The sequence below is a fragment of the Eulemur rufifrons genome, chromosome 8 (genome assembly GCF_041146395.1).
Source record: "Eulemur rufifrons isolate Redbay chromosome 8, OSU_ERuf_1, whole genome shotgun sequence".
Classification (NCBI taxonomy): Eukaryota; Metazoa; Chordata; class Mammalia; order Primates; family Lemuridae; genus Eulemur; species Eulemur rufifrons.
In genome coordinates this window covers 7,427,722-7,451,442 of record NC_090990.1, presented here as the reverse complement: position 1 = coordinate 7,451,442, position 23,721 = coordinate 7,427,722, and the positions used below count along the sequence as shown (strand labels likewise).

Below are 23,721 nucleotides of genomic sequence, written 5' to 3'. Positions count from 1 at the left end.
TTTGTGCCCTACAGCTGTGGTCCCCAACCCCCGGGCCATGGCCCAGTATTGGTCTGTGGCCTGTTAGGAAATGGGCCACGTGTTACCACCTGAGCTCCACACCACCTCCCGGCAACCCATGACACCCCACCCCTCCACCCTCAGTCCGCGGAAAAATTGTCTTCCATGAAACTGGTTCCTGGTGTCAAAAAGGTTGGGGACTGCTGCCCTACAGCACCCACTTAAGAGGACTAACTGACAGGAGGAAGAAATGACGAGTACATGTAAAGCTCTCAGAGCAGGAGTCTGGCATATAATAAAGGCTCTATAAACATTAGTTGCTATTATCATCTTTATTACAGATGGAACTAGGCTTTAGTTAATGAAGAAATAAAAATTAACAAAGAAATCCAAAAGGCTCTTAAGAAATTTTTTTAAATGTATTTGAATTGTTAAAGAAAGAGTAAAAACATAGGAAAAGTAAGTATTAAGGGGCATAAAATTAATAAACCAAAAAGCAATGATGGCTAGGGTAGAATAAAACTAAGGAACACTTGATAACTAGTGTTATCCACCTTCATTTTTTTCAGAATGAAAAAGGTAATAGTTAATGCAAACAATTACGTTCTAAGACAAGCATTTTCACACATAATTGGCTAGAATGTAACTTGGATACAATGTTTTTAGAAAAAGATTTATCAATTCAAGTAAAGAGCCTAAAAAATACATCTATACCTTCTGGTCAAGTATTTAAAATACTAGTCTCTCTACCACGGAAATATTTAAAAGACACAGCAAAAGTTGACACCAAAAAATGATTATTACAGAACTGTATGTATAATACTGAAAAACAAGTAAAGATTGGTTAAATTACAATATATCTTTAGAGTCAATGTAAAAATATCAATATTCACAAATAATTTTAATGAGATGGGAAGATGCTGTAATATATTAAGATTGTAAAATTATAATTCAATAAATAATTCAATAAATTATTTAAAAGACTATAAAATTGTATTTTCAATACAATCTACCAATACACATTAATGAAATATTACATGTGTATAGATATACTGTCCATAATACACAGAGAGGTAGAAAGAGAGAGAGTGGATGCAAGTCAAGACTGGAAGGAAATACAGTTGTGCTGTGCTTCTCTTTTTTAAGAGAAAGGAGAACAGAGGGAGGTGGAAAGGAAGTGAGATGCAACTGGAAACAACATAGGCTTTGGAGTCAGGCAGACCTGGCTTTAAACCCAACCTAGGAGACTAAGACCTGACCTCAGACAAGTTTGTTTAATGAATCTACTTAACCTATCTGAGCCAGTTTCCTCACCTGAAGTGAGAATAACAATGTCTCCCTCCAAGGGCTACGAGGATTCAACAAGAGAACACGGAGACAGGCACACAGGAGAAATGGTCCTGATTACCAGCATCACCACCATTCGCACTACCACTAGCAACGGTGGCTAACGTTTAGCGAGTTCTCACTGTGTGCCACGCACTTTCTTAAAGGCTTAGCATACAGTAACTTATGTCTATCAAACCTCTGAGGTATGGCTTCTTACTCTGATTTTATAGACAAGGAAACACTAGTACAGAGAGGCTAAGCAACTTGCCCAAAGTCACTAATAAGTAGCTAATGAGCAGCAGGGAAGGGATTTGAACCCAGTCAGCTGCAGAGCCCACACTTGTATCCACTGTAAAATACGCTGCTTGTTATGATTACTGACCCAAGATTACATTCAGTCCACAAAGGACACATAAAGGTCTTCTAAATACACTCAGCTTTCTAAGTCACCTTGCACAACAGGGGAGGAAATGGGAAGGAAGCTTATTAACAAGACAAGCAACAGACAGTGGAGCCCTCATTCAAATTACCTTGACACACCAAAAGAGCTTTGCGACAATCGTCCATGCTGAATCCCAGCTCCTGCAATCTAGCCAGCTGTAACTCTAGGGGAAAAATGGTATACAATTTTTACAAATAATTTTATGTAAATTAATCCATAAACTAATTTAAGAAAAAAAGAAAAGAGATTCAGAAACTGGTGAGTAAAACATTTCATTTCTCTAAACAAAAATAGGCTCCTTATTAGAGACTTCTATCAAGTGTACCCTGAAAATTTTGGAGAGAGAAAGAGAGAGAGAGACAGGGTCTCGCTCTGTCCCTCAGGCTAGAGTGCAGTGGTGTCATCATAGCTCACTATAGCCCCAAACTCCTAGGCTCAGGTGATCCTCCTGCCTCAGCCTCCTGAGTAGCTGGAACTAGAGGCACATGACACTACACTTGGCTATTTATTATTATTATTTTTTGTAGAGACAAAGGCTAGCTATGCTCCTCAGTCTGGTCTTGAACTCCTGGCCTCAAGCAATCATCCCATCTCAGCCTCCCAAAGTGCTAGGATTACAGGTGTGAGCCACCAAGCCTGGCCTCTTTTCCTTATATTGACTGTGTTTTTAAAAAGCTTAAAACTAAAACAGTGTTATCCCCATAACTTTGGAAGAGAATTCTCAAAGTTTAAAACTAAACTTTAGCATTACCCATATTAACTCTGGAAGAAAATATAAGAGGAAAAATTGTACAAGCTAGAGCAGTTGGTTTGGGGTGTTCTGTTTGTTTTTAAACTTAAAAAAATGAGAGTCAAACTTATGACTAACACTTACACTTAATGACATACAATTAGACTCTGAACAATTTAATTGTGCAAAAGAAAATTTTAAGAGTTAAAAAGAAAGAGCGTTATGGTAGACTGAGTGGGTTTTATAGTTAAACACCTACCCAAGACAGGATCTAAGGTGTGTCTTGTCCCTTCTCTGATTTCCTCTCCAACTCGAGATGCCCCTGGAAGGTAACTGCTAACAGCGTTGGCCTCCAAGGCCACTGAGTCCGGCACTGCAGCATTAGCTTGTTCTGGGATGGATTTTGCAATAGCAAGAAACAGCTGAACGTCATTATAGGAGAGTCTGATATCCAGGGCTTGTAACTGAATCTAACAAAATGTAAAAGCAATTGTTTAAAGTTGCATTTGATTTTGCATCCACACCTCTTACAGACATAATTCCTATTTCAAGTTCTAAGAGTTCAACAGATACTACAGCAAATTTCTCATTTAAAAGACTGCAACAGTCTTGAAATTAAGCACTAATAACCATAAGGTAAGATGTCTCGGCTACAAGAGTAAATGGCCACAAAACTGCACCAAATAGAAAATACGAAGCTAGAACATTTACTAGAGCAATTAGTATTTCAGCAGGATGACTTTCATACCAGTATATTAATCATCAAAGCAGAGGATCAGAGAATGGCTCTGAGGGAGGAAGGACCACCTATTAGCAATATTTTGATAATCCACTTTGCATGGATCTATTATATTTAATTTTTCTAATCTCTGAAACAAACTGACCAACAAAATTTAACTCTTCCTTAACTTTAAATGAGTCAAGTTTGACACTAGTATTTCCTGAAACCCAGTCTTCCTTAGAGATTTGCAATATGGCTACCAGTGGTAAAGAAAGGCAGCACAGACAGCAACACCAGACCACTGCAGAAACGGGGAATCTGGATGGCTGATGGTACTTTATTTATTAACTTTTTTTTTCTGTGAGGTACCACTAAGACCAAAAGCCAGAATGCCTTCTCTCTCTCTCTCTTTTTCAATCTCCTATGGTTCAAATGGATTAATTTTTCCTCTTCTATCAAAGAAATCAAGCACCCAATTCTCAAGCCTTTCTTCCCTTGTGTCACCCTGAATCCTCCTTACTTCCCTATGTACCTCTTTGCTCCAGTCAGACCTACCTGTCCCTCCTCCTCTCTGCCTAACTGCATCCTACCCTTCCTCCCACACTCGTCTTACCTTGAGCCCCACTCACAATTTCTATTCCTATCTATAAGGAGTTCTGAGTTTTGGTTAAATTCTATAGAACTTCAAGATACCAGGCCAAGGAAAAGATCTTTTATCCTCCCTAAGACTGCAGGATCTTCTAGGACAGAGACAATACCATATTTATTTTGCATTTGCTGAAGTAACTAAAATGTTGTTGGCTCCGAGTAAGTAAGACTGCCTATGTAGAAAAGCATTTGAGTATATCAATGTATTCTACAGATTTTGCATCATTACCTCTAAGACAGGTGGAAAATCTTCACTATTGAATGCATCCATCAACCCTGAACTATTCTGATATGAAGAATTTCCGACCAACTCCACTTGAATTTGTACGGGATCAACAATTGAAAGAGCTGTGTCATGCTCATTCCCTAGTCGACATGAAAATACCTAAAGAATGAAATGCAATATGGCAAGAATTAATGTTTGATTTAAGAAGGGTCTAACCATCAGCACAAAAAGAAACTATCTCACAAGAATCAGCCCTGTATTATCACAAGACCCATAACAAACACTGAAATAAATATTGTGAAGAATAAGGCTGATACTCTCACCCACTGCCAAGAGCAGGTACAGTGGTTCACCCATAGGAAAAGGCAGTTCAGCAATACCTCCCAACGGGCTTAAAAATCTCTCATCCTTTGAGCCAATAATCCTACTTCTCTATAGGAAGTAGCCTAAGGAAATAATGCGAAAATTTCATTTTCACAATGAAAAAAACACACCAAAATGTCAACAGAAATGACACGTGGCAAGATAGGTTATTTTCCCTCCTCTCACAATTTTATAATTAGAAATAAACACATTAATTATTAAAGCTCAGTGAATATGGAGTTCATTACATTTTTCTGTTTACTTTGCATATGATTGAAATGTTCTATTATTATAGAATAAAACACTAAAAAATAAATATATTTGTGGGGAAAGAGAAGGAAGAAGTCAGGGAGGGAGAGAGGACTCTCATTTTAGGACCAAATTATTTTGTTTGCTCAAGAAGAGTACAGAGGAAAGAACAGAACATTCAATTTGATCCGCTTTGTCCCCCTACCCTTTGGTGCTATTGAAAAACATGTGACACCAAGGTCCTTTGCCATATTCAAAATTAACTCATACTTTGCAAATTCTCCCCCAATGATGTATCAAGCAGGTCTTAAAATTCAGATACAATTATGCTGCCTAAAGAATAAGAATCAAAAGAGTTTACAGCAATCTCAAATATTTTGCCATGTAGTTTTTCTAAGGCTTTGGAGCAGGAAAGTTTCATTTTCCTTTTTCCTTCAGGGGATTCTGTGATACAAAACCCAATTGTACCTGACAGTTCATTAATCAATCACCAAGATTTTCCATTCAAAGCTGGTATTGTGGTGGCTTGGAAAGTAGATGAATTGCCATTTCATAATCAACTCACATCACACCAGCATGCAAACCCTTCCTCTCAAACTGAGGTTTCTTTACATGAGAGAAATAAGTGGTCAAGAAGTGAAATCCCTGCAGGTTTTATTCAGCTCTATGTGACCCCCCCCCAAAAAAGTACCATATACAGCTGACAATGAAAATAAGTTTTAGTCATTCAACCTCCTAACAATACCACTGGAAAGAAAAGGGAATGAAAAGCTCAATTGTAAAGTGAGAGGAACTCTCACCAAACATTCTAACAAGAGGAATATTAGCTAAGATCAGTGAATTACGAACATCATGAAAATTTTAAGCTAAAAAGGCCACTGTAGGCCGGGCGAGGTGGCTCACGCCTGTAATCCTAGCACTCTGGGAGGCCGAGGTGGGTGGATCGCTCAAGGTCAGGAGTTAGAGACCAGCCTGAGCAAGAGCGAGACCCCCGTCTCTACTAAAAATAGAAAGAAATTATATGGACAACTAAAAATATATATATAGAAAAATTAGCCGGGCATAGTGGCGCATGCCTGTAGTCCCAGCTACTCGGGAGGCTGAGGCAGGAGGATCGCTTAAGCCCAGGAGTTTGAGGTTGCTGTGAGCTAGGCTGACGCCACGGCACTCACTCTAGCCTGGGCAACAAAGTGAGACTCTGTCTCAAAAAAATAAAAAATAAAAAAAAAAATAAAAAAAAAAAAGGCCACTGTAGTGCAAATTATCTCCTTCATGAGATTACATCAGAGCTCAAAGCGCCATTATTAGAGATGCGCTCCTTTAGGTTAGGCGTGACTGTCTAGAGCTGCCCTTTTAAAGATCAGATATTCCTGAAAGGATAATACAAAAAATCCTCAACACCTTTTATAAATGAGTTTCCGTTACTCCAAAGCCCTGGTTGTTCACAGAGCCGTGCTCATGCAGGGGAAATGAAGACTCTGGCCTCACCTTCACAAATTTGCCAGGAACCAGACCTGTAGAACTAGAGGACGCAACAAAGTGCCTGACAGGGTAACGGGGACTAGAAGAGTCTCCTTGTACCTCTTGAGGAAGGGAGGGTAAATTCCCTCTGCATATTTAGAGGACTGAATTCACACATTAGAATAACCTAGTAGATTTGAGAAGAAAACAAAGAGGAAAAGAAGGCAAGCGTCCTCCAATTCCATGAATTATGTCCACTAATGAAAGTTTAGGAGGTAAAATTCTCTTCCAGGCGTTTTTCTCTTGAGCCAAACATGTAGTGCTGTGATCGACACGTAGACTTCTTACCTCGATTCCAAACAAACTTCCTGAAAAGGGGCGGTCGACAAATCGGGGCTTATAGGTAAGCACTGTGGTGCCTTTTAGAATAATGGCATTGGTATCGAAGCAGGACACATCTTCAACGACCACAAACTCGGTGCCTGAAAAGGACAGCATCGTCAATTGAGCCAAAGCTAGGAAGCCGGAAAACACCAGGGTGTTGCAAACAAAGCAGCCCGTTTCCACCCAGCAAGAACAGTAACCAGTAAGATTTGTTCTCCAAGATGTCTGTCGACATTCCACTTCGCTGTCATTTTGAATAAATTCTCTGTGTCTGGCCAGGTACAGGTCAACCAACAGAGCACTGCAGTGGCAGAAAAGACTAGGATGCGGTTTCTCTCTTTACCATATACACACACACACACACACACACACACATATATATATATATATATTTTTTTTTTTTTTTTTTTTTGAGACAGAGTCTCACTCTGTTGCCCGGGCTAGAGTGTCATGGCGTCAGCCTAGCTCACAGCAACCTCAGACTCCTGGGCTCAAGGGATCCTCCTGCCTCAGCCTCCCAAGTAGCTGGGACTACAGGCATGCGCCACCATGCCTGGCTAACTTTTATATATATATTTTTTTTTAGTTGTCCAGCTAATTTCTTTTTTTTTTTTTTTTTAGTAGAGACGGGGTCTCGTTCTTGCTCAGACTGGTCTTGAACTCTTGAGCTCAAATGATCCACCCGCCTCAGCCTCCCAGAGAGCTAGGATTACAGGCATGAGCCACCACACCCGGCCTCTTTAGCATATATTTTTAAGCTAGAGAGAAACTGCATTCCAGTTCTCCTGGGAGGCCTAACAGATTCAGAAGCTCAGAAAATCATCCTTTCTCCAAGTGATGCCCTGATTCAAAATCGCAGGAAGTAGATTCAGGTACTAATGTTGGTGAGGCATCATAAGGCTCTATCTGGCATCTATGAAGCTGTTCACAAAGTTGTTTACAAAGAAAGCAGACCAAGTTAATGTTGAGATTTTTTAAATCAGTAGGTGCAGACAGTTTTCTACTCATTTGTCCATGGCAAATTCACTGTTTTACACTTTGTTTTCATCAAAAACCAGGTACAGATGGAGCTTTTGTAACTGAACCCATTTAAAATGCATTGTGTTAGCCAGCTTCATCAAAACCATTGAAAAGTAGATAGGGGGATAACAAACATAGCAATAAACACACAAATATATACAGATGCACTGGAAGAGTTTACTAGTCAACAAAAATAGTAAATCCATCTGTATGGGAAATTATTCTTTTTGTAAAGAAAATAACAATACCCTCACTTATTTATCTTCAAAATTGAGATTTTTCACATACCAGATTTGTCTAAACTCAGTAATGCACATCTGTTGGGGCCCTAAAAATCAAACAGAAAATTGAAGCCAGATTTCACATTGGGGAAAAAAGACCACTGCCCAGGTGGGCCCTCAGGCCAGGCACATGCACTAGGCAGGCAGAGGAGAGGGACAAAAGATCCTATAGCCTTCAGTGGGCCAGGCAACTCACACCTGAAAATGGAGATCAAGAACTTTGACATTTGTTGGTCTGTAAAAGATACAAACGTATAAGTGCTCATGTCAAAAAACGAAGCAACAGAGAAATCACCCTGTAAGACAGATATTGAGCCTAACATCCAAACTAAGCACCAGTTGAATCACATCTATGTAGAATCACCTGTTACATTGACCTTGACCTCCAGGTGCCTTTCATTGGACACAGGAAGGGAAGACCTCTTGGTAACTACTCCACTCTTTACAGTTTTGGGAACTCTAGCAGATTCGCTGCTAGAGTTACGATGGCGAGAAGGAGTAGCATTATTTTGTTTCTTAATATCGCTGGGAGTGTGGAGAAAATCATGGACTAAGAGTAGCCAGTCAAATATGAGAAACACACGGAGATTGTTGAGAACTACTGTAAAACAGGAGGAATCCTTGGTAGATCTACAAGAAAGAAGACAGAAAAAATAAAATTCGAAAAACAAACTTGGAATTTCAATAACCTGAAAATGTATTACTCAGTTTTGGCATGTGGTATTCCAATATTTTCTAAACTGCCAGTTTCGAGTATCAATAAACTCTGAACACTGGTTTAATAACACATTCAGTGAATAAGACATATTTTTAAACAAGAAGGAATATGCTATAAGAAAGCAGAATAGTGTAGCCCAGTGGTTCTCAATTGGGATGATTCTGTTCCCCAGAAAACATATGGCAATGTCTGGAGACATTTTTGATTGACATTTTGATTGTAATAGCAATGGCAGGATGGGTGGGGGCCAGAGGGCTGTTATTGGCATCTAGCAAGTAAAGGCCAGAGATGCTGTTAACCATCCCACGATGCACAAGACAGCAAGGAATTATCTGACCTTCAAAATGTCAATAAGTGCTAAGGCTGAGAAACCCTGGTATAGAAAGAACACAGGCTTTGAAGTCAAAGAATCAGACTTAAATACTATCACTTACAAGTTATGCTGTTTTGGGTAAGTTAGCTACCTTCTCTCAGCTGGTTTCCTCATTTATAAAATGAGGAATATTAATATCATAAGAAATAAAGCACCAGGCACACAACAGGTATTTGATAAATGCCATTTTCCTTCCATATAGGCTATTTTAAGAAGATCAATGAGCCACTCTTTATTTGATGTCTAGGATCACTCCTTTACAAACACAAAGTTTACATACTAGTACTAGAAAGTTTCTCTAGCTGAAATTAATCTTTTAGCCTGAGAAGGAGAACAAATAAGATGACATTTACCATGGGATACACCTAAGCAACCTAGAGGTGGAGATGAGGAAAGAGGGGAGCACTTGTTTTATTCCCCCCATTACTTCAAATTCTCTATCTGGAGTGAAAACCCAAGGAGGACCCTCAGGCCTGGCCTCAAACCATGGTGCAGTCAGGGGCTGTTCCCAGGCCTACTAGTATATTAGTAGGCCAGGCCTACTAATGGGTAGGATATTACTCCTACCCTACCCAGATGGGTAGGACAAAAGGAACATGGGCTAGGGACATACTTACACAGGATTTTCTGGGTTGAACTGGGTTCTGACGCCCAAAAGAGAGACTCTGGGGCTCTGGCTACATGTACATGTACCTGGTCCTCTGCCCTAAATGGTGCTTTTATTCAGGGAAAAGATGATTTGAAGATATTTTTCTAAGGCTGTTTTCTCTAGTCTCTCATTTCTCCTAAACCTGACTCGCTGCCTCTAGTAAAAGGGCATCATGATGCATGTCTCCTTCTTACAGCGACAGCATTTTTCACAGAAACACTCTACTCTTTTGTAATAGAGAAAAAATGTTGCCCTCAGTAAAATTTTTTCCACCCCAGTTTAAACACAGATTGTCAGAACTATGCACTAACTAGAAAGTCACAGTGTGTTGAATCCCTTTTCTGGAAAATATTTCAAGCCTTTAAACACTGTGAAGTGATTTATATTTGACATGTAAAATCCCAACAGAAGAGTAATTCTTCTTGAGACACGGAAGGCGTTCAAAATTTCCAATCAAGAGAACATTTTACTTCTTTCACTAACAATGGTATTTCTGTTAGCAAGAGCCAAGGTAAGACTTCATTATTTGACTCCAAGAAATTATATATACCTCTAATATGTAAATCAAGTAATATTTTGAGGCTCCTTGTACATTAAAAACATGACACGTGAGACAACTAGCTGATGGTTTAAGAAGCCAGATCTATAATAATAAAACAAACTCAAAAAGAAATTATTTCTTTTTGAAGAAATGGACCAAACATATGCAAGCCTCTTGTCCAAATAAATATCTTCAAACAAAGGAACTGCAAAACACAACCATCTTATCATCTCATTGCAATCAGACCAATAATGAGAAACCTGGTAGGCCTGAAGACTCTTAGAGGGGACATGGGCTTTGAAGTCAGAGACCCAGGTTTAAGCTCTGACTACTTGACCTACTAACTGTGTGACCTTAAAAAGAGTTACTTAATTATTCAGTAAATCCAGCCAGGGGAAAAAAGGGGGGAGGAATTACTTAACCCTCCTCCAAGTGTCCATCTCCGCATCTGTAAAATGAGGAAGAAGTGACCCACCGTGCAGACTTGTAAGGGTTAAACTGACTACAGATAAAGCACCTACCTCATGGCAGGGTCCAATAAGAGGCAACTAGCACTCCTGCTACCGAACTTTTTAAAAGTTCATACAAAAGTTTAAATATCCACTTTGCTAAACTTCCTAAAGGCATATGGGGAGATTACGACCTCTCTCTATAAAAAAAACAAAAATAAAAACAAAAACCCTAAACCCTTAGGAATTCTGAACAGCACACTGAAATATAAACATATAAGAATAATCTTGATGATTTTTTTTCTTTTTTTGCTTAACTACAAAGTTTTTCCCAGCCTTTTTACTTAGTGGTTTATACTTACAACGTATTTGATGACATTATAAGCATTAACAGAATGAAACTGACCTTGGTTCCAAAAGTTTCCTTTTGGATTTCCATTGAAAGATTTCTTTAGATCAGACCTAATTTTTTAGTTTTCAGGTGTAGGCTCAGTCATAAAATCTCACAGCAGTATATCATAAAATAACACAGATACATCAGTAAGATTAACAGCTAGCATCTGTGTCAAGCAATATGCCAGAATTATTTTAATTATTATTTCTGTCTAATGAGGTACATATAGTTATTTTTTTCTATTTCATCGAAGAGGAAGTTGAGGCTCAAAGAGACAAAACAACTCATCCTGGGACACACAGCTAAAAAGTAGCAGATTAAGGTTTTCAGCTCAGATCTGATTCTAAAATATATGCTCTTTACACATACAACACTGCCTCACAAAATATCAGAAAGAAAAACATAACCTAATTCAAAAAGGTAAAAACTCTATACGTGAACAAATCAGTCAGCAAGACTTGAATAAATAGGTAATTTAAGCCAAAACCACCTTCTCTTCCATTATTTGTAGAGACCAAAAGTCTTCTCTGTTTTCCTTAAACCAGCATAATTTCTTCCTTCCTCAAGTTGCTTCACAAATTAAAACAGTCTTCAGTTTACAGGGAGGTTGATTTTAAGGGCCTGGTTCAAATCAATGCTAAGCTACTTTTTTTATTTTTAAAGCAACAGAGACATCTTTTGGCCAATAAATGAAACTGCAAGATTATAGAAATAACATGTCAATATACAGTACACTGCCCTAATACCCATTATCTAATTCTCTTTTTAGTGATTCCTTGGTCCTTTGATGTTCTAAAGCCAACATGGACTTGGCTCACTGGCCACAAAAGGGAGTGTTTCCATAGGAAAGGCAGAGTCAGTGTTTGGATCTACTACCTGAAATGCAGTTCAATCTGAATGGATCCGTGGGTAGTGCTGCTGTTCTTTGAGGGCTGAAAGATACAGCTGAATACATTTGTCAGGCCAGGGCTGGTCTTCTGCCCAGCATAGCGGGTGTCAAAAGCCATCATGGAATGGGAAACCAAGTTAATGGACTTGGTTTGGTTGGAAAAACTCTCATACAGCAGTTTACATTTCTTGAAGTCAAATCTAAAAGGGAAAAAGAGAACAGACAAGATGTGAAACATAATTCTTCCATTTTACAAGAGTATGTAAGTTTAAAGATAACAAGAGCAAAATCATACATATATCTAAGTCCTACAAAGGAGAACAACTTTCATTCTGAGCTCTTTCATTGATTTTGTTAATAGATCCCTCCAAATGGATTTAGTGTCATTATGCCTTGTAAGAAGATAATCTTGTTCATAGGAACTTTGTGAGAAATAATAATACCACACGTTTATGATATTCTTGATTCGTTAGCATTCTCATTTCCCATCAGAAGTCTAAGAAGACTATATATTTGTAATAATCCCCAAGGGATGCCAAGGGTCCCTTTAGACCTTCATCTGCCAACTTCTAGCTTCCCTGGAGGTTTTTCTCACCAGTCTGTCTGAACTTTTATGTAATAGTATACTGGGAACAACCAGAACAAGTAACACTCTTCATACAGATAAATAATTCAACTGATCTACCAATAGGAAATGCCTTTGAAACCACCTTTTTTAAAAAAATAGAAGAAAAGGCTGGGCACTGTGGCTCACACCTATAATCCTAGCTCTCTAGGAGGCCGAGGCAGGAGGATTGTTTGAGGTCAAGAGTTCAAGACCAGCCTGAGCAACAGCGAGACCCTGTCTCTACAAAAATAGTAAAATTAGCCAGGTATGGTGGCATGCGCCTATAGTCCTAGCTCCTGGGGAGGCTGAGGCAGGAGGATGGCTTGAGCCCAGGAGTTTGAGGTTGCAGTGAGCTATGATGATGCCTCTACACAATAGCCCAGGTGACAGAGTAAGACCCTATCTCAAAAAATAAATAAATAAATATTTAATAAATGAGAGAAAGCTGCAATGAACAATTCATAATTACTCAGCACCATTGTGACAATATATACAGAACTATTCCATATTGAGAAAAACTAAAGGCATAGTCAGTCATCAAGAAAAAGCTGCTGGCTAACAAAACCATCAATCTGAGACCCCAGTTTTACTATACCAGGCTCTCATCAGCTGAATTAGGTACAGACCATGGCAGATTTTCAAGGGAAAGACAAACTAGAAGAGAGAGTACTTCAGCAGGGAAATTACTAGGCTTGAAGTCCTGTTTTCAAATATCAAACCAATTTTCCAGGCATATGACCTTATGCTTAGTCAGAAAGTCTATCTGGAAAATATATCTGCCCAACCTTACAGGGCTCATAAAAAATCAAAATGAAAGGTTATTACATGTGAAAATACAATGCACTCTTTAAAGTTCTGCACCAGTAACCAGAAATTCATACATCTACATGACCAAGCAAGTGCTATAAATAAGTGGACTGTTAGATAAGTGCACACACCCCATCTAAAGGGAGCGGCTGCTACTCAGCTTCCAGGTGAGTCCAAGTGAGAACGTGGACCTAGTATTGCCAAAGCTTCTACTTTTCCAAACAAAGCTGAAATCCAAACTTTTTACGTAAAATCTCTCAATATTTTAAATGTTGGCCAGTGATGGAGTCATCAGTGCTGCAACCAAATAGGGCTGCATCCCCCGCCCCATAACTACCTGGACACAGTGAGACAGTACTTCCTGACTGCCGCACCGTGTGGGACCACATTCCAGGTCCACAAGGTTTGCCAGAGCATTTCGCTGCCATTCGAGACCAATTCCAGAGCTCTTGTTTTTCTCTCTGGCACAGCAAAACACTGGCTGCTCTGTCACCCTGAGTGAGTCCAATGAGCAGAGAAGCCTGAGACCCACAATGGTCACATAGTATGAGGGAGAAAAACATCCTCACTCTTTTAAGTCACTGGCATGTGGGGTTGTCTGTTACTAGAGCATAACCTAACCTGTACTGGCTGACAGAGAAACAAACTGAAACTTTTCAAAAGCACTGTGTAGACCAAAAGCACTCTGAAGACCACATTCTGCCTGTGGACCACCACTCTGCAACCTCCGCTCTATGCTAACACAAAATATGTGCATTATTTGGATTATTATTACTAACAATAAAATAATAAAATTAAAGCGATACCTGGCTAGAGACCCAGCACCTTCTTTTCCTTTTGGATCTTTAAGCTCCAGACTTACATTTACCATATCAATGAGGAAGCACATGCAAGTGTACACTTCTCCACTGAGAACAGTCTACAAGAGGAAAATGCTGATCAGTCCATAGTTGATGATGCCAACCTAAAAATGGGTTAATATGTCAAGAAATCTAATTTGTCTGTTGTTTCACCTTCTTTCTCCAGGTCAAGTTGGGGAATATATATACATAGGGTGACATCAGCTGAGACTATGAGGGTTACAGAAGAACATAAGCTCTCACTCACATGAATTCTTGGGTCTTGTAAATCATAAGGCCGCATAAATTCCTCTATGGGCTCCCCAAGGTTGTTCTCTAATAAGCCACGGATCAGTTTGTATTTATACAGGTCCAAGGAACAGTGCACTGAGGAGAGATTGCCATGGATAGATACGTCTGGCACAGCATGACTTATTTCTCTACGAAACAGAAAAAAGGTCATTTGCACAAAGAAGTCCTAACTTAACACTGACATAGCTCACACCCAAATAGGGGGCTAAAATGTGCCCACCTATATATTACCAACCAGTTCATTTCTAACTCCCAACGACAAAAGTTTCATGTAGCTCCAAATGTAGCAAATTAGTCTGATTGTCATGCTTCAACTACAAAATATCCCCTTTTTCCCAAAATATACATCAGGAAAATCTTCCACTCTAACATGAGCTAACTAACTAATGTATTAACAAGGAAAACCTCATGACACTCAGAAATAGCTTAGACATCACAGTTGGGAAAGAATAAAGCAAAGTGGTAAGTAAAGGACAACCACCAGTTTCATGTTGAGCCCAGGGGGGACGTTAGGATAAAATCTAGATAGGTTACTCATCTCAGCTGGGTTGGGCAGAAGCAAAGTTGCAGATGGGGAGGGGGTGACACATGTATACCTCATCTCAACACTATAAAACTTTCCCACCCCGTCCATGGGTAAAGTGGGCATCATGGATCCTACAGACACTATGCTCTGAGCATATAAAGCAGAGGGTTAGGATTGAAGTGGCAGAGGAATACAAAAAATTACTTTGTCTATAGAGAAAAGCATATAAAAGTTTTTAAAAACCAATGATGCAATCAACAAAGAAAAACTGGGAAGTGCCATCTTGAGTTCCTGTTTCTGGGGTGTAAGAAGCTGAGAGGACACCTTGTGTTCAGTATCACCTTCTATCTGGGCTAACAGAGTATAATTACCTGCACATAAACACTGATGGGAGTGGGGAAAGTTTAGATAAGCAGAGTAGCAAAGCACTTTTTTTTTTGGAAAGCACTGCTTCAAAAGAAAACAAAGTGTTCGATTTCTAAATAATGAAGCTCCTCTTAAGACTGCTTAGCCAGTAAAACCAAATATAGCCCATGCCAACCATAACTGAACACCAGCCAGGGAGCAGCTGAATAACAAGTAAGAGTGAAACACAAACATCCCAGTGAGAACGGCTAAATTGTATCATTAATCCAGAGAGAAACTAAAAAAGTGACATTAAATGACTTGCCCAAACCCAAGAACTGTGACAAGAGTGGCCAAAGAAGGATTAAAATCATACTCTATCATAAGTAATGAGGCTGCTTTTCAAAATGCTACAAATGGAAATCTCTTTCTTTACTGTACAGTCACATTTCATCTTTCCCTGGAGTCGAGATGCAAAACATTGCTGCTTTCTCCAAAATCAGTGCTCCAAACTGAAAGACATCATATGCTGTAACTGGCGGTTCCCAGCCCATGCACATGGACCAGGCGAGCAGAAGTCCCCTCAAAGAACTTTATTAAATATATGCCCGAGCATCAGCCCTGAGAGTCAGATTCCAGGTTCCAGGTAGGTCTGGGAATGTTTATTTTCAAGAAGGTTCCCAGCCAGGTATGGAACTGAATGACAACTGAAGCAATGCTGAACTACAGAAATAAGCATCCTGTGTTTGGAGGCCAACAATAAGGGTAAAAGTGGGGTCAGTTCATTAGGCTTTCTGGAATACTTTCAGATTGCTTCGTGGAGTGAAATGGGCAAGACTGCACCTAAACATTTACGATGAAATGGAGTTCCAGGGTAAACAGCAATAACAGGTTCAAAATCTATTATATTTCGAACACGTAATTCAAATGTCCATCTCTTCCAGGATACTTTGCCTGAAATCACTACCCTCCATCACCACCCAAATCCATGCTCAATTTGTGTCCCTTTCTCTTTCTTTCCAAGGCACTTGTAATCTTATTAACACAGTTTTACAACACTGAATCAAACATTGAGCTAGAATCATCTACTTTCCTTCCTATATCCCTCAATACAATGTAAGCTCCTGCAAGTGCAGATGCTTTCTCTTTCGTTATAGTACCTTCATGTCTAGCACACTGTAAGGGACTCAATAAACACTTGTTAAACAGATGAAGAAATAAGTGAATGCCTATGTTCTTCCAGACTTACCTTAATAGCATTAATTTCCAAGTTAAGATTCTACTTACGATAGACAGTTATTCAAATGTAAAACACTCACTTGTCCAAGTTCCTTTCCACCTGCAATTTCAGCCTACAAGGCTCAGTTAAGAGGCTTCCTCCTGTTTGTCGCACAAAGTAAGAGGGGAAGATCAGATCTCCACTATTGTCCTCTGTGGCTGTAGAGTATTCTCGTGGATGTCTCTCTGCAGCAAAGATGTCCATGTCCTGGAGATCCACAACGATGCAATCCAACAAGCAAATGTGGTCTTCTACAAGGACCCAAGGAAAGAGAGATAATGAAGAAAATGGGACCCAAAAAGGGCTGGCCCTGAACAAAATTTAAAATTCTAAGTAAGTTCATTCTGCCTTTGGAAAATGTTTAGAACTGCCTGCTTCCCCCTGCCGTCCACTACTTAGAAAACTGGCTATGCAGAAGTCTCCACTACGGCACCTAGACCTCCCCGCACAGAGCTCCGTGTGCTCGACACAGCCTGCCACCTGCCCACCACTCCAAACACACACTGTGTCACAGTCCGTCAGTGTCTCCTGCCTATCCTGAGATACCAGCTGAGGGTTTATGACTAAATTTAACTTCACATGCAATCCCTCCCTAGAGACAATGCTGCCCAAAGGTTTACAAACTTTTCCCTGTAGCAAAATTCTTTTTTCAAACAAATACCTGTAACCACTTCCACTTCCGCTCACCAAATCCAAATTACCTTCATTCTTGCCTGGGCCACCAAAATAAACTCTCCTCCATTATACCTACATAATTCCATTCAGGCCCTCACAAAACCATTCTCCCCACAAAATACCTGAGTAATCCTTGAAAAAATAAATAGACCAAACAATCCCTTCCTTTATACATTTTAATGGCTATGTTTAATCCAAAAAATTCTTTCTGCAAAACTCCCCCAAATCCCTATAAGGCCCTACAGAAGCCCACTGCCCACTTTTCCAAACTCATCTCAAGCCATTCCCGCCTTTGCTCACTGAATCTCAGGCTTACTGGCCTTTGTTTCCCCCAAAATGCCAAGCTCTCTGTTGCCTGAACAGCTTTAGCAGTGGCATGGCCCTCGCATCTCAATCTATATTGGGTCCTCTCTGTTCTTTTGTCTTTCCCTGCATAACATTTATTATAATCCATCAATATTTATGTATTTTTTTTAATGTCTTTCTCATTTGTCTGCAAGTACCATCATAGCAGGAGCCATGTCTAACAGCATGTTAATACACTTGGGAACAAAATGTTACAACACCTTGCATTAAGTGAGCACTGAATAAATTAGTTCTTCATTGGCTGATTACACTGATAAATATATAAAACATAAAAGTGGAGCTGACCTGGTAGAAGGGGGCAAGGAATAGGAAAGAAGTAGGCTTTAGAGATTCCCTAGGGTACTCTCATGGAATCCGAGGACTACATGGAAACAGTGTGAAAACCACTGTCTTAATCCAAGGCAATATATCACTGATAGGGGAATTTCAGAAACAAATAGCAAATCAGTACAAGAAATATTGTTAGAAGAGAGAACTTCTTCCTATAAAACATCCCAAATCACTTCTTAAAGGCATCCACCTACATGTGAGACTGGCCTTATTCCTAATCATTGTTGTCATCCTAGTATCAGTAACAACAGACAACATTTGTTGAGTGGCCCCCAGGTGCCTCCCCCTCCATGCTCTATATGCGTTATACATACAGACTGACAGGCAGTGTCATGTAGGTTAAAAATTAGGGCCAAAAATTGTCGTCCAACTCTTCTATTTACTATATACGTAACCTTGGCAAGTTAAGTTACTTTATCTCTCTAAGCTTTGGTCTCTTCATCTGTAAAATGGGGATAAAAATGAAACCTGAAAGGTGTTATATAGATGAAATAATTAATATAAATAATGCACCACAATGTCTGGTACATAGTGTTCCACAATAACTACTATCATGATGATTAAGATTATCTCATTTAATCATCAACATAACTATAATCCACTTTCCTGTCACCTCTAGGACTACAAGGTACTGCAGGCAGCTGACCATTCCTTGTATCTATCTAACAAAAGACATTCAGCAGCCTCCCTCTGCTGGTGTCTGGCACCTCTCTTTGCAGCTAATGGTATTCTGCCTCCCTCTCTAGTGCCTCAGAGCAGCGCCCCATTTATCCCATACATCACCCATAAGGAATACATATAGAAACAGCAAAGCCAAAATAAGGCTCGCATTTGGAATGACTAATTCTTACAGAGAAGAATACCAATAACTGGATAGCTCATGTCCTTCAAAAATTGTTGCTTATAGTATTTCTGTTGTTACTTAATTCACACTAATATTTGTTACTGGGTTCTTTTCCATTTTTTAGAATTAAACAGTGACTTGCAGGGATAGTGTCTATAGAGTGGCCTGCAAGGATGTGGGACTCTTTCTAATTATACTATCACCATCTGGTGGCAACTATGTTGACGTACAAGAAAAAAAGTCTTAATAGATGATCTAAAATCTCTTTATACTGTGTCTTGCTAATTCAACCATAATCTACAAGTCACCCAATGCTAAATCTACACCAAAGACTCTTAAGCCTTCTAAAGGAAAATCAAAATCACTAAAGAAAGGCTATCTCTTTGCTAGCATCTGCTTGTACCCAATGTAAATTTCCCCATCTTCATTATATAGCTCTTTTCTCCTCTTTTACCTGGACTACTGGAAACTTGGCCAACAGACAGTGTGGCTTGTGACCCTTGCTGCTTGGTGGAGGTACTGGGCATCATGAACTGCCCCTGGGTATGGGTCCCCTTGGAGTCCTCCGTGCTTGTCATTTTCCTCATACTGTGTTTGGGAGTACCCACTGGGGAAGCTGAAGGCACGGATTCCTGGGAATGAACAAAATAAAATTAGAATGCAGGAATAGGGGTGGGCAGGGTGAAGACAATGGTGGTGGGACTATATCTTTAATATTCTGGAAGTCCTAGCCCATTCCCTAGGATCTTCAAAGACTAATATTTGCACTTTCCTCAGCCTCCCAGATCCCATAAACAAGAGGCTAACAGAGTCATGACATTTACTGTCACATATAATTCTCTGCAGAGATAGTATATATAATTCAATACCTGTTGAAAACTATAGCAATTTTATAGGAAATTCAAGAGCAAATTTGAAGATGCCAACTGCTTCAAAGTGGTTTAATCTAGGACAAATGCAACAAAAGCAAATCCCTCAGCTATATGATATATTGTTGCTTTGCTGGGGGTGGCGGGGGGAGCAGTTATTGTTTTAAGAAAACGTATCTAGTAGCAATGTGGCTCCAACGGAATTAGGCTGTGGCAATGTGTCTGTATTTTCTATAATAAAAGTCTCCTTTCATTGGTTTACATTTCCCATCTCTCTAAGCAACTGTGGAAATGAAACCAAAATGGAAAACAAAAGAAGTTAGCCATTCCTATTATGTTTCTGCTAAAGGGCATCAAAATTAAGAAGGGTTAATACAGAATAAAACAGATTCTGTAATTCTACTGAAAATATTACTTTTCTTAAGTATTTAGTACTTAACCTTCAGTTAATTGTTAACAGAGGAAAATCTATTTCACTAGAATGATTCAATGACTGACTTTTAAACTTCCCATGGTTTCTTCACCAAAGCCTCAGAGCTACACGTCTGTATGGCTGCTGCATCAGACTGTTCCCATCCAGCCGTCCCACGTGCAGGTTGGGAGGAAGGGAAGAGTGGTTCTCCCTGCAGCGCTGCCTTAGATGTTTACTTCTCTTAGCTTTGGGGAAAAACACAAAAATACTGCCCCCTTTCACAGTTACCTTGAGTAGTAGTTACAAGTAACAATCAAAAAAGCTAGTTTTTACTTTCTGCCCCCCCCCCTTTTTTTTTGCAAGGTAAATTACTAGGTAAATGCCATTATTTAAGTATTTCAACATTTGCTTAGTTTATTTAAATTCTGGAAAGTGTTTGTTGCTCTTCATTGGATTCATCTCTACATCCTCTCTGTAGTTGGTTTAAATAAATCAATGGCTTGAGGAGATTAACCCAAAGCTTTTGAAAGACTCTGACTTAGAATTACGGTTTAAGTATAAGCTATGGTTGAAAAAAATGAAAGGAAAACATATGCAAAAAACTCAAACTTACACTCATTAAGACATGGATCTATGTAAAACAATTCCAAATGCATAGGAGTCAAGGGCAAATAACCCCTCTGGAAGCTTTGATTTCAGGATTATTTCCTGTTCTTTAACCACTGGAATGCATATTAGACAAACCTCACACATGCAAATATATTAAAGGATGAATGTAAATGCAAAGTGATGCTTGGTGAAGAAGGTAATTATTCACTTCATATAGATGCTGATCAATTTAACTGTACACATGGAAAGGTAAACTTCACAGATATGTTTATCTGATTACAAATACTTTAACAAACAACACACTCCAAGCAGCCCTTATGGAATTCTACAGAACAACCACAGGTATGCAACAAGACAGTTTTTCTAGGATTTAAAGATACAATCACCAAGAAAGTACCACCCAGGGATTAAAAAAAAAAAAAAGAAATTCTTTTTAATGGGTCTTAAAAAGGACTTCTCTACATAGGAGGGAAGTAATTCACCAAAAATAATAATAATAAGCAGGCTTTCCCAAGTAATAAGATATTTCAAAGGGTTAGTTTTACGAGTTAGTTTTGGGGTTTTTCGTTTCTTTTGTTTGTTTGTTTTTACTACAAACCCTCATGTGGAGGGCTGATTTTCAAGAGACAGCAAGTGAGGAAGCTGCTCTGCTACATATGAAACGCGCTTTGCATGACAGATGACGGGGCAGCCACCTTTCCAGCCACGAACTGTTTCCCAGGACAAAGGATACTCTGTACATTTTTTAAATTTTCTTTTTTAAGCATATGAATGTGAATTGACTGCTGAATCCCATAAGGTTTTCAGAATAGCCAGGAGGCAAAAAACACATTATACCTTGAAGAAAAAACGATCCTTGTATGCACTGCTACTTAAAATCAAATCCTCAAAAACAAACGCAGGAAAATTTTTTCATTAGCATGCTACAAACTACATGCTATTATTTGGCTTAAACAAAATAGAAACCCTTCTGTAAAAATTTCTTAAAATATTTTAGCAATTCTTCTTCCAAGGCTACCTTCAGAGTTAGCTCGCAAGCCCATATATAGATATATCTGATACAGAAAATCAGTCATTACCTTTTTAGGAAGGGTAGAGAAACAAAAATATTATTATTGAATTTGATCGCCCATTCTGGCTATAACTGATCTCTTTCTAAAAATTTTAGTCTGGCCTTGAAATACAGATATCACAAAGAAATATATTCATGTGCTGTATAATACCATTTCAGTCAATGAAGGCATATACTACAGTGGTCCCATAAGATTATAATACCATATTTTTACTGTGTCTTATCTATGGTTAGATACATTTAGATACACAAATACTTCCCATTTGTGTTACCACTGCCTACAGTATTCAGTACAGTAACATGCTACAGGTTTGTAGCCTAAGAGCAACAGGCCATACCAGAGTCTAGGTGGACAGGAGGTTATCCCCTCTAGGTTTGTGTAAGTGTACTCTATGACATTTGGTAAACAATGAAATTGCCTAAAGACACATTTCTCAGAAGTATCCCTGTAGTTAAGGGAGGAAGACTGTATTTGGTCTTACTCGCTGACACCAAGAGTTTTTTAGAATCTTCAGTGTGACAAATTGTCTTTTTATATGCTAATTAGATGACTGATGGCTGAAAGCCCCTACACAGCTTCAGGATGGAGGCTGCCAAAAGAACCAACTGTGTGATCAGAAGGTTGGAACTTTCAGCTTCACTCCCTAGACCTCCAGGGAGAGGGGAGAGGCTAGACATTGAGTCCAATCACCATTGGCCAATGATTAAATCAATCATACCTACATAAGGTGGAGAGCCATGGCTCATATCTACAATCCTAGCATTTTGGATTGCTTGAGCTCAGGAGTCTGAGACCAGCGTGAGCAAGAGTGAGACCCCATCTCTACTAAAATTAGCTGGGCGTGGTGGCGTGCAACTATAGTGCCAGCAGGTACTTGGAAGCAGTGAGCTATAATGATGCCACTGCACTGCAGTGTGGGCAGCAGAGTGAGACCCTGTCTCAAAGGGAGAAAAAAAATAAATGAGCTCTCCATTAAAAACCCTAAAGAATGGGGTCCAGAGATCTATCTGCTTGGTGAACACATCCACATGCTAGGGAGAGGCGTACCCCAATTCCACGGGAACAGAAGCTCCGGTACTCAGGACCCTACTGGACCTCACCCTACGTGCCCCTTCATCTGGCTATTCATCTGTATCCTTTAGTATATCCTTTATAATAAACTGGTAGGTGTGTTTCCCTGAGTTCTACAAGCCATTATAGCAAATTATTGAACCTGAGGAGGGGGTCGTTAGAAGCCCTAATTTATAGCTAGGCGGTCAGAAGTACAGGAGACAGGACTTGTGATTGGTGTCTGGGGGTGGGCAGTCTTGTGGGACTAAGCCCTTCATTTGTGGGGTCTGTGCTAACTACAGGCAGTGTCATAATTGAATTGCAGGACACTCAGTTGGTATCTAGAGAGTTGGAGAATGGTTAGTGTGGGGGAAAAAAACCAACACTTCTGGTGTCAGATGTGTGGTGAGTGGTTTCCTTTTATATGTAAAGAGCTTAACACAGGCTAATGTGTAAGCATTCAACAAACAGCACCCATTTATTGCTATTTTTGTCAGTCCTAACATCTTAAATCTTACGTACATATTCTCAAAGGCTCTCTCTCCCCATTATTAGCTATTAGACTAAATATAGGCCTAACTAACTGAGAACTGCAGTTAAGTCCTTTCCTGACATGCTAAAATGGGTGCAGACTGAGTAAGCAAATAGACATAAATGCTGCTGTGGAAACCAGCGAGGAATGATGAACACATAAGCCAAGAATGACAAGACCTCATCTCTAGTTCCAGAAACATCACTCAGTCTCCTCAAATGTAAAACTAGGTGGAAGGGGGCTAATTAAACTATCTCCAAGGTCCTCTCAGCTTTAAGAATCTGTGATTTACTAGGTGTTTCCATTTTTATTGTTTATTCTCAAAGAGTCCTGGTTTTCCCAAATGTAAAATGTAATAACAACAATCCTCATCTTAATT

General features: G+C 39.4%; 1 protein-coding gene across 1 annotated transcript in view; it reads right to left on the bottom strand.

Annotated features, from left to right (window-relative positions):
• VPS13D (vacuolar protein sorting 13 homolog D) overlaps window positions 1-23,721 on the bottom strand; it is a 248,113-nt gene that overhangs the window by 165,202 nt on the left and 59,190 nt on the right. The window contains exons 26-35 of the mRNA XM_069479363.1: window positions 19,252-19,429; window positions 16,623-16,833; window positions 14,389-14,560; window positions 14,088-14,200; window positions 11,855-12,067; window positions 8,219-8,484; window positions 6,518-6,651; window positions 4,100-4,255; window positions 2,761-2,971; window positions 1,860-1,934 (exon numbers count right to left, since the gene is read on the bottom strand). Coding sequence (XP_069335464.1) covers window positions 1,860-1,934; window positions 2,761-2,971; window positions 4,100-4,255; window positions 6,518-6,651; window positions 8,219-8,484; window positions 11,855-12,067; window positions 14,088-14,200; window positions 14,389-14,560; window positions 16,623-16,833; window positions 19,252-19,429 — 1,729 coding nt within the window. The remainder of the gene's footprint in view (window positions 1-1,859; window positions 1,935-2,760; window positions 2,972-4,099; window positions 4,256-6,517; window positions 6,652-8,218; window positions 8,485-11,854; window positions 12,068-14,087; window positions 14,201-14,388; window positions 14,561-16,622; window positions 16,834-19,251; window positions 19,430-23,721) is intronic.